Raw genomic sequence first — 15,619 nt, 5'->3', positions numbered from 1 at the left:
TGAAAACAAACTGACAGGCTAATTGAATAGGTTGTAAAGTGACTCCGGGTGGCGCTGTGGTCTAAACCACAGAGCCTAGGACTTGCCGATCAGAAGGTTGGCGGTTCGAATCCCCGCGACGGGGTGAGCTCCCGTTGCTCGGTCCCTGCTCCTGCCAACCTACCAGTTCGAAAGCACGTCAAAGTGCAAGTAGATAAATAGGTACCGCTCTGGCGGGAAGGTAAACGGCGTTTCCGTGCACTGCTCTGGTTCACCAGAAACTCAGTCATGCTGGCCACATGACCCGGAAGCTGTACGCCGGCTCCCTCAGCCAATAAAGCGAGATGAGCGCCACAACCCCAGAGTCGGTCACGACTGGACCTAATGGTCAGGGCTCCCTTTACCTTTACTAAAGTGACTCCCTTATTTCAAACCCCGAGAGAACTTTCAACAGCAAGAGATTACAAACAACGTTCCTCTAGATCAGTTACTTAAAAGATGAAAGCTATTTAGCACCCCTATGAAGAAAAGTACAGGCTGCAAACGTGCCTCAGCCTGTAGGCAACTTGGGTCTAGTCTGCATGGAGCTAGCTTGTGGCATGCAAGTTTCTCAGGTTCAGCGCTGTGCTTGCCAGCCTCAGTCACTGGCAGATGCCGTAGCTGGAAGACATCTTCTTTTAGGGCATAAGCCTGTCTTTGTGTGTGCTATTTGGCTTGCGGTCTCAACAGCTGAGGATGCAGCAAATGCTATGGAACGGCTTTTGGCAAAGCCACTTTGCCTCCTGTGCTTCAGGAAGACGAAAACGAACTGGTAGCAAGGAAAGAGTGGGTTGGATAATGCCTGGACAACCCTACATTCATGAAAAGGAGAGGGTGCAGAACCCAAGTAAGGTATAATGACTGTGCCTGAGTTCTTGGCAAAGGCGGCTGGGGTGTGGTGAGACAGAGGGAGGATGTTTTGTGAGCCAGCTGCTGTCCAGTGTAAATGAATATTAGAGGTGTTTCTTCCCCTAATCAAGAATGATCTATCGCTCCTCTGCCCCTATTCAGGTACTCTCCTATTCATGACTGCTTTATTTTCAATCATCCAGAACCGGATGCTGTCCCACGTCAACATGGCTGATAGCTTCTACTACTTTTGTAAAATATTGTGCTTAAAGGTAGCTATGGCTACAAGCTTGCAGATACTTAATTGGCTTAGGATTTTATTTATGTTAAGTGATGAATTAATATGTTTAATTCCATAAGGTGAAGATGTAAGGATGTTAATGTTTAAGTTAAATTTCATAAGAATTGGGATTTGGAAAAACCGTTTAAAAGGACATGCAATGAAATTCAACCAAGGGGAAGTGAGGAAGTCACTTAACAAAGTTAATAAGTGTAATTTTCAGTAAGGCTATGATTTATGTTTGTCTTGTGTGTTTGTTTGTTTGTTTGTTTATAATATTGTGAAAACCAATAATTTTTTTTTGAAAAAATAATAATTAAGGTAGCTATGGCTGGGCCAAACAAAAAACAGCTCAGTAGTGTTCTAGGCTGCATTCCTACTGCTGCTATAAATTATAGTGTAATAGCAGCAGCTGTAGTACTTTTCTGCTAAGTTCAGGGCAGCTGGGCCACTAAACCTTAAGTGACAGGGGAGGGGGAAATGGAGAGGATTGCAAGTGGTTACTCAGCAACCATGGAGGCATCTACTAATACTTCCTGTTAACTGAGAAACGACAGGGAATGACTGCTTGGTTGTCTAGCAACCGCATGAAAATTACCCGTATTTCCTAGTCCCTTTTCCAACTTAAACTCAGCGAGCCTGAAGCCAGCTGGTAAGTTGCAAGACAGCTGCTGGTGTGATGGGATTCCTCAGGTCAAGAGGAGAAAGAGAGGTGGTGGATGTTATAAAAGTGGAGTTGATAGTGGAGACCAAAAGGCCGCACTAATTCATTAAGAGATAGTAAAAAGAAAGAGAGGCTTAAAACCACAGAAGAGAAGATAGTCCACTAATTCACTCCTTTAAAGAATACGCAAAAAAAGAAAAGAAAAAGGAATTGAGGCAGAATTGTAGAGAATGCAATTAAAAAGATCGCAAAAGGTATTAATGAATTCACCAAATTGTTGTTAAAACAATGGGGCATTAGAGAACATGGTGTCTAGACCTCTGTCCTCCCTCTTTGCTTTTTTGTATACCCACCCACCCATCATCATATTTACTATATGAAGCAAGCTGTGTAGCCCAGGCACCCAATATCAAAGGAAAAATGCAATCACACTGTCCTTAACGCATCACAATACAGATATTTTCTGTACACAGTGAATGCCATTGTGAAAGGAAAGTGTTAATATATTAATTTTCTATTATTTTATATAGCTATTATAATGTTTCATACAAACTATCTTGACATTTTATTGCAATCAAGCAGCATATATTATTTTGTTAAATAAATAAATGAATAAAATGAAGCATTAATTTTTTTGCAGATTGAGAATTATTACCTTTTTCAGGGATGCATGGATCACCAGATTTGCTCATCTGACAGAGGTTCTCTTTTGTTTCATCTGACCCTGGGATACCAGAAGAAAATACTGTTGGAAATACTTGTATCAAATATAAAAGTATAAATCCCAAGCAGAAATTTCTAAATAATCTATCTGGTTCAACACTGTCCATTATAATACTGCTTATGGTGTTACATCATCTCAGCGAATATACTACTATAGCGGACACAAAAATACCAGTAAAAGCTTCATATTGTGGGATGTAATTAACTAAGTCATACTCGGAGTAGCCTAAGTTAGTCAAGTCCCTGATTTTAATATGTCTAATGAGCATGACTTAATTGGATATAGCTCTTAGTATTTAATAGTTTTGTCCTTGCAACCTTGGGAAACAAATCTTTACATTCACTTTGTCACTTAGAACATGCCAAGCTCCATCCTTATATCTACATATTATACCCACCTTATCCCTATCCCGTTTTTAAATTTTATCACATGTAACTTATACTGCACTCCAATGCATGTCTGTCTAGAAGTAAATCTATTGAGTTTTATAGTACTTATGTCCAGGTAAGTTGGTATGAAGATCATGGCCACTGGGCCCATCACCTCCTGGCAAATAGAAGGGGAAGAAATGGAGGCAGTGAGAGATTTTACTTTCTTGGGCTCCATGATCACTGCAGATGGTGACAGCAGCCAGGAAATTAAAAGACGCCTGCTTCTTGGGAGAAAAGCAATGACAAACCTAGACAGCATCTTAAAAAGCAGAGACATCACCTTGCCAACAAAGGTCCGTACAGTTAAAGCTATGGTTTTCCCAGTAGTGATGTATGAAAGTGAGAGCTGGACCATAAAGAAGGCTGATCGCCGAAGAATTGATGCTTTTGAATTATGGTGCTGGGGAGACTCTTGAGAGTCCCATGGACTGCAAGAATATCAAACCTATCCATTCTGAAGGAAATCAGCCCTGAGTGTTCACTGGAAGGACAGATCCTGAAGCTGAGACTCCAATACTTTTGTACACCTCTTGAATATTCTATAAATGAATTTGGAAATAAATGAATATTACAGTAGGTTGACTTATTCTGATTTAGATCATTGGTCCATCAAGCTTACTTAATGTCTGCACTGACTAGCCGTGAGACTCCAGGTTTAAGCCAGGACTCTTTCTCAGCCCTTCCTGGAGATCTCCGGAATTAAATCTGGAAGCTTTTGCATGCAAGGGGGAGAATAATGGAGTGGTGAATCCAAAATGCTCCCCCCCCCGCAATATTCATCATCATCTGGGGGCCCTGAAACACCACAAAGCCTTTGTTACTGGTTCCAGAGATAATCTAACCAAATATTTGGCGTCTTACCTGAGTCTGACAGAATTTCAGAGGCATCTTCATCCAGTAAAATCAGTCTTGAGTAAAAATAAATAAAAGTCAGTCATATCAAGCTTTATGGCACTGGAAGCATTTATTTGTGGTAATATTAGTAAAAATAGGAATGCCTCATAACAGTGCAAGCCTAAATATGTATACCTTCTCTAAAGTAAATCCCAATGAGTTCAAAAGAGCATATCACCAGCTAAGTTTTCTTAGGATTCCAATTTTTATTTCTGAATTCATATGGTCAAGATCCAAGGAATAATATCTGCACAGAACTATTCTATTTCCCTTAAGCAGTTGAAATATACTCAGAGTCGCAAAGTGATTTCATGCTCTTTATTCAGCTCATAGTGGTGAGGAGGAATGAATGAAAGTCCCCTCAAGGTATCTGCTTTATATACATTATTTACACAATGGGCTGCACATGACTGGCTCATTCTGGAATTCTACTGTAAGCCAATCAGGTTGTGGATTCACTTCTATCTGGAGCATGATTGGGTGGTTCCTGCCAACCAATCATACTGCTGCATTGTTCTAGGACCAATCAGACTGCTGCATTCTGAATCCTATTGTTCTAGGACCAATCAGACTGCTGCCTTTTGGATCCTATTGTTCTAGGACCAATCAGACTGCTGCAGTTTGGATCCTATTCAACTCAGTACATAACAGCAGTGCTTTTTTTTCCCTTAGAAAAAGAAGTGCCGGAACTCACCACGAATGCCACCCATGTTCTCTTATAATGGCAGTGGTGCCTACGAGTTCTGGCTGAAAAATGCCCTGCCCTTAAGTATTATGTTAGTTTAGAAAGAATTTATTTTAAAAGCTGAAAACCCACAGCCCGGGTTGTAAAACCAGTGGGTGGTGTTTGTTTCTAAATGGGATATGGGGGGTGGGGAGGGTGTAGGTTGGTAGCTTCCCATTGCCACAACAAGGTATTCATGCTCTCTGGATTCACCTAGCTGATCACATCTGACAGCCCTTGCTAGTACAGTGGTACCTCGGGTTACATACGCTTCAGGTTACAGACTCCACTAACCTAGAAAAAGTACCTCGGGTTAAGAACTTTGCTTCAAGATGAGAACAGAAATCGAGTGGCAGCGGCGCAGCGGCAGCAGGAGGCCCCATTAGCTAAAGTGGTGCTTCAGGTTAAGAACAGTTTCAGGTTAAGAACGGACCTCCGGAATGAATTAAGTACTTAACCTGAGGTACCACTGTACATGCAAAAGATACAGCGCAGACAGTCAACATGTGCATCAAATATTTAGAGCAGGGATCAGCAACCTAAGGCCCATGGGCCAGAAATGGCCCACTGAGGTCTTTTGACCGGCCCCCGAACCGAGGTCCCCGCTCGCCAGTTTAGCGCAGCATCGGGACTCGCTTCCACAGTGCTGGAAATTGTATCTTCGCAGACGCAGACCCCGGAAATCACACCTGCACATGCCAAAATTTGCGGGCAGGCGCATGATCCGGCCCAAGCAAGATAAACCTTGCTCACCCCTGATTTAGAGAGTAACAGCAGCTGTGTGTACCTGCTTGATCCAGCACATAGAGAGGATCTCTCTTCCTCCTCCCCCCCCAGTGCACTAGTGTCTCCAACTGGCCTGGCAGCACATGAATTCCCATCCTACACAGAGCATCAAGCAGTCCAGGTGCTCATGAGCAGTCGCTTCTGTTAATTCCAATTTATTTATTTAGCATCTTTATAGCCCATCTTTCACATCCAGGCAATGACCACAATCAGAGCTACTTAGCTTCAGCAAAATGGTCCTCAGACCAATGTCCTGGAATCAGTTGTTGAAATGGAATAGAGGAGAGACACTGGCAGGTCCCCACTTGAGATGAATGACACTTAGAACCAGCTAAGGAAATCTTTATTCACTTGCAAGAGCCTGGAGAATGAAGGAGGTGAATGGGTAGGCCAGCCTCCTCCAGAGACCCTCAGCAACCAGGATGGTAAGAATTATGATGTCAAGAATTACAAGTTGCTCTGACCCCTTTGACCTGGTCTGCCTCTTTCTCCCCACCACCATGTGGCCTCCAGCAAATGAAGTAAGCCTTGCTCCCTCCCTAGCCTTACCTGGCATTCAAAAAGATGGACTACGTGCTCAGTTTTGGCTATTTAGTTCTCTGACATGTTAAACCATTAAAACTTACTTATCAAGCATTTCAGGGGTACTCTCTTCTTCCGCATTCTCCTTCTCTTCCTCAGTAGATTGGTTAACAAGCTTCTGCAATTGCTCATAAAATTGTTATTTAAAATAAAATTGTCTATAGTTTGATCCCTCTCCAACAAGACTTGTAAGACTGGTTGTGTAAGAGTATTAGCTTTCCTATACATAGAATTGTCAGGCCACCATAGTAAAAAACAGAAAACCTGAATGTAATTTGTTTTAAACAAGTACTGTGCGTGCTGAAAGTTTGCTGTTGATATTAGAACATTGCTAAGCTAGTAACCCATCTGATGGGTTATCTTCTAGGGAGAAAGAATAAATGCTATGCTTCGTAATTAGATTTATTTTGAATTATGGTGCTAGAGGAGACTCTTGAGAGTCCCATGGACTGCAAGAAGATCAAACCTCTCCATTCTGAAGGAAATCAGCCCTGAGTGCTCACTGGAAGGACAGATCCTGAAGCTGAGGCTCCAATACTTGTGCCACCTCATGAGAAGAGAAGACTCCCTGGAAAAGACCCTGATGTTGGGGAAGATGGAGGTCACAAGGAGAAGGGGACGACAGAGGATGAGATGGTTGGACAGTGTTCTCGAAGCTACCAGCATGAGTTTGACCAAACTGAGGAAGGCAGTGGAAGACAGGAGTGCCTGGTGTGCTCCGGTCCATGGGGTCACAAAGAGTTGGACACGAATAAACGAGTAAACAACAACAACCTATTGACTTATATTGGACCCCTTCCTTATCACAATTACACTGGGGCTGGACGATGCCACCAGTATGCCAGTGAAACGTCACTGTATCAATATGGGCTCTGCACAGGACGAAGAGGGAGAAGCATGTAAAAACACAGCAAAAACGAGCCGTGCCTCCAACGTCCTTGACAACAGCATCACTGCCCCCAGTCACACAACATGAGAGAGGCACTGCTCTTATGCTGGCCACAAATGGAGCAGTAAATCCACACTGGCTAATCTGAGGGGATGGCAGGGCGATGCAATGCCACCTCAATGTGCACAACACACAAGCACGCAATACCACAACACCCACCATCACACGAGTCAAGGATACAGATCTCTAGATGCCCCAGGCACCCCTGCAGGCTAGCACCCCAGCCCCAGGACCTATGGTAATTGGAATCCTCCTGATAAGACATGGGACCATGCCACAACCATCCATCTGCTAAGCTGGTGCTGCTAAGCAGCATCTTACCAGGCCTACCCCTATCACACAACCCTGTTCATATTCCCACCTGTTATGTACTGAAGTTCTCACCCTGGGCCAGCAGGGGGATACTGTAGATAGTTATGCAAATAAGGGATCGAAAGTGATGTTCAGTGATTGGATAGTTTTAGAAATTTGTTACAGTTACATTGTACTGGAGCTCTATATAAGCAGGCTGACTGAACCCTTCAGTTCAGTTCTGTCCTGGCCTGTGAATAAACAAGAGCTGTTTGAAGAATTGCTGTATCGTCTGATATGTTCACCCACAATTTAATACACCCCCCTTGTGCACCTGTCTTGTCAGCGGCTTTTATGTACCCCTCTGGCTTCTACCATAATAATAATAATAATTTATTATTTATACCCTGCCCGTCTGGCTGGGTTTCCCCAGCCACTCTGGGCGGCTTCCAACAAAACACTAAAATACAATAACCTATTAAACATTAAAAGCTTCCCTAAACAGGGCTGCCTTTAGATGTCTTCTAAAAGTTTGGTAGTTATTTTTCTCTTTGACATCTGGTTGGAGGGCGTTCCACAGGGCGGGCGCCACTACCGAGAAGGCCCTCTGCCTGGTTCCCCGTAACTTGGCTTCTCGCAGCAAGGGAACCACCAGAAGGCCCTCGGTGCTGGACCTCAGTGTCCGGGCAGAACGGTGGAGGTGGAGACGCTCCTCCAGGTATACTGGACCGAGCGCTAAGGTATACCAGGTGCTAAGGCCCCACAGCTGGTGTAAAATAAAGGGCTGTACTCTTAAGCACGCATTAACAATCATGGAAAGGCAAGCAGACTCTACGAGCCACATATTGATAGAATTACCAAGCCTTGTTTCTTTTTCACATTATTACTATGGTCACAGTTAAGGCTTCATTTTTCCCTTTCCTTTCAAGATAGTCATGCATCTGAAAAGGCTTTTCGGGACACTTCTTGCCATGGAGGTGCTGTTGTTCCAACAGGGACTTAATCAGTACAAATATCTCTCTCCAAACTGGAATAGCCCTTCCTAAATCTAATAATAATAATAATAATAATAATAATAATAATAATAATAATAAATTATTTATATCCTGCTCTCCCCAGCCGAATAGCTCAGGGCGGCTAACAACAATAAAATAATACAACATTCTAAAATCATTTCATTATAAAATTAATTCAACTCAAATTGATGACAACCATTAGGCTAAAGTTCTGTGAAGATTGCCAAAGGAGGGAGTCAGGCTGTGCCCTGACCAAAGGCCTGGTAGAACAGCTCTGTCTTGCAGGCCCTGGGGAAAGATATCAAGTCCCGCAGGGCCCTAGTCTCTTGTGACAGAGCGTTCCACCAGATCAGAGCTACAGCTGAAAAAGCCCTGGCTCTGGTTGAGGCCAGCCTAACCTCTCTGTGGCCCGGGACCTCCAAGATGTTTTTGTTTGAAGACCGTAAGGTCCTCCGTGGGACATACCAGGAGAGGCGGTCCCGTAGGTACGAGGGTCCTAGGCCGTATAGGGCTTTAAAGGTTTAAACCAGCACCTTAAACCTGATTCTGTACTCCACAGGGAGCCAGCGCAGCTGATATAGCACCAGGTGAATGTGATCCCACAGCGAGGACCTTGCAAGGAGTCTCGCTGCATCATTCAGCACCCGCTGGAGTTTCTGGGTCAGTCTCAAGGGCAGCCCCATGTAGAGCGAGTTACAATAATCAAGTCTGGAGGTGACCGTCGCATGGATCACAGTAGCTAGGTCAGGGCGAGAGAGGTAAGGAGCCAACTGCAACTAAACTACTAAAAGGACATTAAAATAATAGAGGAGAATATCCTGGCAGTCATGATGTCCCCATGCAAGACAAACCACTACTTTCTCCCAGGTGATTGTAAGCCCAATTCTGTTTCATATGTAAGTTTTTTTGGAATTATACCTAAGGCTCAAACCACATATTTCAGATAAAGAAAAGTCATAACTTGTGGATGGGGAAAATAATTACATGTCATTACATGCCTTAAGTTTTATTCACACCTCTGCCCCACAAGCAGCATGAGACAGGGAGATATTAATATGATGCTATCACATCACACGTTTTTCCAATTACACTTTGCTAGGAAGACACAGCTTGGCAGTGGCCTCCTATCTTTCCAAAATGAGTAATTTGGGCCTAAGATGTTTTAAGTATACGCTTGAAAATACACTTGGAGCGCAGAATATGCTGTGCTGACTGACCTAAATACTAAACAGTATATTTTGAAATACGGTGGAACCTCGGTTTTTGAGCGTCTCGGAAGCCAAATGTTTTGGAAGCCAAACGGTGAAAAGTAATTGCTTCCGTTTTCGAACGTGCCTCGCAAGTCGAACGGCTTCCGTGGTGTGTTTTTCAATTTTCTCAGTGGAAATTGCTAACAGCCCTTTGTGCATATGTTGTTGAACGTTTCGGAAGTTGAATGGTCTACCGAAACAGATTACGTTCGACAACCGAGGTTCCGCTATAAAACGGATACAAGCAAGAAAACACAATCCCAAACTATCTAGCAAAATGCAATATGCTTACTTTCTAAACCTGGTGTGGTTTTTTTAATTGACCAACTAAGTGAAAAGTATCTTTACCTCACATGCATTCTGATGATACGAGTGGAGATGTGCAAAGCTGTCATTAATTTCATTCATCTTTTGAACAGTCTTTTCACAGAAATGCAAAAATGTCATCTAAAGAAAGCAAAGTAAAATACATTTACAGTATACGTATGTACATGTGTGTGTGTGTGATATTATCTTTTTAAAAAATCATTTTGCGCACAAAATTGAAATAGCAAAGGATATACAGTAAATAATGAATAGATGTCATTCTTTTTCTATATGATTGCATTGAAATGGACAGGCTACACTTAAAATATCATCAGGAAACACTTGCCCTCCAGAGCTGTTATTTAGGGACACATTTTAGTCAATTATGGTTGCACAGCTAGCTTGCCAAAAAGGTGAAATAGCACAGAGAGCAAGGGTGGAGTGGTCTTTTTCTGGAGGAAAAAATAAACAGACTTTTTTTCTGAGTGTTCTACAGGAGCTTTAAAAAAACTGATCTAATTCTAAGGTGAACAGGGAAAGCTTGCCTTTAACTACTCAAGGGCCCCATCTGCACTGTACATGTAGGATAGTATCCTACCACTTTAAACATTTGTGGCTTCCCTCAAAGAACTCTGGGAACTGTAGTTATGTTAAGGCTGCGGAGAGTGGTGAGGAGATTCCTATTCCCCTCATATAGCTGCTATCCTCTGACTTGCTTCGAAAGAGGGATTAACTGTTAAACCAATCTCAGCACCCTGAACATCACTACAGCTCCCAGGATTCTTTAGGGGAAGCTGTGACTGATTTAAGTGGCATGATGCTGCTTTTAAATGTGTAAGGTAAAGGTAAAGGACCCCTGGATAGTTAAGTCCAGTCAAAGGCGACTATGAAGTTGCGGCGCTCATCTCACTTTCAGGCCAAAGGAGCCAGCATTTGTCCACAGACTGCTTTCTGGATCATGTGGCCAGCATGACTAAACCGCTTCTGGTGCAACCGTACACCGTGACAGAAACCAGAGCACACGGAAACGCTGTTTACCTTCCTACCGCAGTGGTACCTATTTATCTACTTGCACTGGTATGCTTTTGAACTGCTAGGTTGTCAGGAGCTGGGACAGAGCAACAGGAGCTCACCCGTTGCGGGGATTCGAACCACCGACCTTCTGATCGGCAAGCCCAAGAGGCTCGGTGGTCTAGACCACAGCGCCACCCACATCCCATCCACAGATGGGACCTAGGTCATGTGGAAGTACCCTAATATATCGTTTATACTTCCATCAGTCAGCTGTTCTTAAGCATCCTACGCCTACTAGATCATTATGAACACAGGGAGGGCCTACATTAAGCTAAACATGTTCAGCTTCAAAGGTCATTCATCAATGGAACAGAAATCCTCAGGCCGTCTAAAACGGGAGCTGATACCTGGTAGACAGCAAGACAGTGTGACAGCATATTACAGCGGCTGGCTCCAAGAAGATCCACCTTTTGACAAACGTCCATCTTCAGTTTATCAAACTGTGCTTTGGTATTTCTTACCTGCATCTGCACCTAGAATAATTAAAGAGGAAACTGAAATGACGTTTGAAAGCAAACAAATAGGCACAAGACTCGTTTAGGTGCATGCTCTAAAATTCACTATTTATATTTAGCAGTCTAATCATATGAGCTTCTGCACAAGCACAGCAGCCTATAAGATTAGGCTTGGCACATATGGGGGAACAGTTAACCTTGTATTAGTGCTATGACAACTCCCATTAGCTTCTTTGTATGTTGTATACTGATCTGTGTGTACTCTACATATTCCTCTCATGCTGAAGCACTGACTGGACACCTCCTTGCCAATTCAAACAAACATAAGCAAAAGAATAAATTACTTCTGCAGTGATTATTTAGGAGGATGTGTCTTCGTATTCCTCCAATATTTACACAAACTCACACCCCAGGAGTTATTACTCTTAATTAAAGACAAGTCTTTGTTTCTTTCCCTTTAACTCCTTTCTTGAAATCTCCAAAAGTGCATTTTATCCTGCAGAACCAGGGGGATTTAAGTACAAATAAATATGGGATTCCCACTTCTTGGTGTGACGGAGCGTGGAAACATTTCGGAAGAGAGTGCATGTGCTTGAAACTCATCACCAAACGTTCTCCAGATACAATTCCTGGAAGAAACAGGGCCTACAACAGTCTACCCCAACCTTTTGGATCACAATTCCCATTAGCAGAGGCACCGGCTTGCAAGGATGATGGGAGGGCGCAATGTTGCACACGTGACATCAGGATGCATGGCCAATGGTCAGGGATAATGGGAGTTGTAGTCCAAAACATCTGAATAATAATAATAATATTAATAATAATAATTTTATTATTTATACCCCGCCCATCTGGCTGGGCCTCCCCAGCCACTCTGGGCAGCTTCCCAAAAAATATTAAAATACTATAATACATCAAACATTAAAAGCTTCCCTAAACAGGGCTGCCTTCAGATGTCTTCTAAAAGTGTGGTAGTTATTGTTCTCTTTGACATCTGGTGGGAGGGCGTTCCACAGGGAAGGCGCCACTACCAAGAAGGCCCATCTGAAGGGCAACAAGCTGGGGAAAGCTGGCCTAGGACATCTTAGCTTTAGGAATATCTACTTTTCTGAATGTTTCCATTTGTTTGCAAGTGTCTGGGTCCAGTTCTTGCGAAGCATCCTTCATCCACAGCAAAGCCCCTCTATACTCTGTGCGCGCCTGCTCCATTCGATTGATTGTAAGCAAAGTATCTGACACGGCCCTCCGACTAAAGGTTGTAAGTTCTTGTCCGAGGCGAGACAAAGCCGTGCAAAGAGCTAGCCTGAAGTGAGGGGGAAAGTGAACTGGATTAGTTATCACATCAAAACACCAGTGGTACATGGCAGAGGCTATATAGAGGACAACAAGCAGTTCCAATCATCAATATTTGAATTGCAGAAAGGCTTAATTCATGTTACTATTTTAACGTCCTTGTTAAAAAGCAAATAAAGTTGAGGGTGTTGCATTCAATGATGTATGTACAACAACCATGAGTGATACTAAAACCCTACTTCTAAGTAAAATAATACTAGTCGTGTTGTAAATAGTTGTGTCTGCCCTTACCTTATAACAAAGAAATGTGTTTTTATACTGAAAAAAGGTTTTTTAAAACTGCAGCCTGATTTCAATGGGAGGCTCATGTGAAGTTGAGCTTGCATAGCAATAAAGAGCACCAGACTATTAATATCTTAAACGCTATCCAACTGAGATGTACATCGCATTTACTTCGAAAATACCATTAAAAAATTGGAATTTTATCCATTAATCCTAAACACTATTTCGTGGATATCTTCATAGTGAGTCAAGTCACGTAATTTTGCAGCAAAGTTTATTTTTGCAAATAATAACCTGAGCATATATGAATGCGATTTGAATTCTGCATGGATACTGTTATGTACTGAAGTTATCACCCTGGGCCAGCAGGGGGATACTGTAGATAGTTATGCAAATGAAGGATCGAAAGTGACGTTCAGTGATTGGATAGTTTTAGAAAGTTGTTACAGTAACAAGGTACTGGAGCTCTATATAAGCAGGCTGACTGAGGCCTTCAGTTCAGTTCTGTTCTGGCATTTGAATAAAGAAGAGCTGTTTGAAGAATCGCTGTGTCGTCTGATATGTTCACCCACAACTTAACAGATACTTTTAGTCAAAATGGTCTTTGGAGAAGCTTCTTATGCAGACATTTTCAAAAACTGGTCTTACCTATCATCCCCAGTCAGATACAGCAGATATTATACCCTCCCTTCTAGTGAATTTCTATCTTGCCTGCAGATTCCAGAGAAGGCTTCACACATACAGTGATACATGCAAAGGCCCTCTCACTACAGACATTTGTGCTATATTTGCAGATATCAAGGGAAGAATGAGGCATGAGGCTACTCGGTGCAATGTGCTCCTTGTTCTCATGTAGTTCAACATGGGAGTGAAGAACACCTAAACGGAGCTAGCAGAGAGAAATTAACACTTGTGGATTCACTGGTTTTTGAAGAAGTGTTCTTACTCTTGTCTCAATTCAAGTTATTTGCACTCTGGAACATCAAAAAAGGATCTGACACTCAGTCAGCGTATTAAGTAAAAGGTAAAAGTAAAGGACCCCTGGACAGTTAAGTCCAGCCAAAGGTGACAACACTCATCTCGCTTTCAGGCCGAGGGAGCCGGCGTTTGTCCACAGACAGCTTTCCGTGTCAGGTGGCCAGCATGACTAAACCGCTTCTGGCGCAACGAAACACTGTGACGGAAATCAGAGCTCATGGAAATGCCGTTTACCTTCCCTCTGCAGCGGTACCTATTTATCTACTTGCACTGGTGTGTTTTCAAACTGATAGGTTGGCAGAAGCTGGGACAGAGCAACGGGAGCTCACCCCATTGCAGGGATTCAAACTGCCAACCTTCTGATCGGCAAGCCCAAGAGGCTCGGTGGTTTAGACCACAGCACCACCCACGTCCCTTAGTCAACATATTATTTTTATACAACACACAAACCTTTGCTGGGAAGAAGAACAGAGGGCCTGGCCAGTGGCATCAGTCATCTTGTCAATTTGAGCTTCACCCTGATCTGCTTGCAACTTTAAAAATAGCCCTAGTTCGTTTTCCTGCTCAGATAGATCTACAAAAGGGAGAAACATAATAAATCAGTTCACACATATTCACACAAATTAAAAGCAAGGAAAAGCATTCTTCTTAGTGACATTGTTAGATCATAAACTATGTGAGGTTCTCTCTATTGCAGGATACGCATGCTCATGAGAGTCAAACCCACCACTTAACCCAATGTGTTTTGACTATGCGATTTTGGCTTTAGGCATAGGCTTACTGTAGTTTTTCATCGCTGCACTGTTCCGACAACAAGGATATAATAAATTAACTACTGAAAGTAGAGATGGGCGAGCAGCCCTGTGGTCACATCGAAAAGGAACTGGGTCCTTTGACATTCCATTCCATGAGGGGATGTTTCAAGCATTCAAAAGTACTGTATTTTTTGCTCTATAAGACTCACTTTTTCCCTCCTAAAAAGTAAGGGGAAATGTGTGTGCGTCCTATGGAGCGAATGCAGGCTGCGTAGCTATCCCAGAAGCCAGAACAGCAAGAGGGATTGCTGCTTTCACTGCACAGTGATCCCTCTTGTTGTTCTGGCTTCTGAGATTCAGAATATTTTTTTTCTTGTTTTCCTCCTCCAAAAACTAGGTGCGTCTTATGGTCTGGTGCATCTTATAGAGTGAAAAATACGGTACATTCAAAGGGCCTGATTCACTCTGCCACCGTCTTCACAGCTGTTTAATATCAATCTCACAACCTGAAAGTGCAGGAATTTTTAACTAACTTATGGTACACCTCTTGTTGTAAAGTGCTATGAATAATCTATGGCAAAAACTGAAAGCCTGAAAACATTCCTCTCACTCAGTATAGAATATATATCTTATTTCACTGTAACATGGAATCTGACATCAAGCAAAGCATTATTATAAAGCAACAAATAGGTAGATTTTTGTGCATTTTACCATTAAGTCTCTGCTGGTATTTTTCAATTGTCTTCAGAAGATCTGTACAGGTCACCTGAATGCTGTGAAAAATCTTAAAAATAAAAGGTGTGTCAGCAAATTAATTTGGCCAGAAAAACAAATGTGAACGTTGAAATAACTGTTGATTTAACTAGCAAACCTCCCAAATACAAGCTGAATCAATAACCATTTGATAAATTCAGCTAAGTTTTACTCAGCGTAAACCTATTGGAAGTAATAGCCCTGATTTAATTGTATGGTTCTACTCTGAGTAAAAGTTGTATGCCACCCATGGTATTATTAAAGA

General features: G+C 42.6%; 1 protein-coding gene across 11 annotated transcripts in view; it reads right to left on the bottom strand.

The window, feature by feature from the left end:
- Positions 1–15,619, bottom strand: part of ICA1L (islet cell autoantigen 1 like) — a 31,761-nt gene that overhangs the window by 4,051 nt on the left and 12,091 nt on the right. For 9 of the 11 annotated variants that reach the window (XM_083630921.1, XM_083630915.1, XM_083630918.1 and 6 more), the window contains 8 exons: positions 15,313–15,385; positions 14,297–14,420; positions 12,398–12,596; positions 11,186–11,311; positions 9,807–9,905; positions 5,997–6,079; positions 3,828–3,874; positions 2,467–2,535 (listed from right to left, as the gene is read on the bottom strand). In XM_083630921.1, coding sequence (XP_083487047.1) covers positions 2,467–2,535; positions 3,828–3,874; positions 5,997–6,079; positions 9,807–9,905; positions 11,186–11,311; positions 12,398–12,596; positions 14,297–14,420; positions 15,313–15,385 — 820 coding nt within the window. The remainder of the gene's footprint in view (positions 1–2,466; positions 2,536–3,827; positions 3,875–5,996; positions 6,080–9,806; positions 9,906–11,185; positions 11,312–12,397; positions 12,597–14,296; positions 14,421–15,312; positions 15,386–15,619) is intronic. The other 2 variants (XM_083630913.1, XM_083630922.1) reach the window with 1 other exon arrangement.

This window comes from Podarcis filfolensis (assembly GCF_964270895.1).
Source record: "Podarcis filfolensis genome assembly, chromosome: 1".
In the NCBI taxonomy this organism is placed as follows: domain Eukaryota; kingdom Metazoa; phylum Chordata; class Lepidosauria; order Squamata; family Lacertidae; genus Podarcis; species Podarcis filfolensis.
Note: the sequence above shows the minus strand (reverse complement) of the source record. Positions and strands in the feature narration are given on the sequence as shown.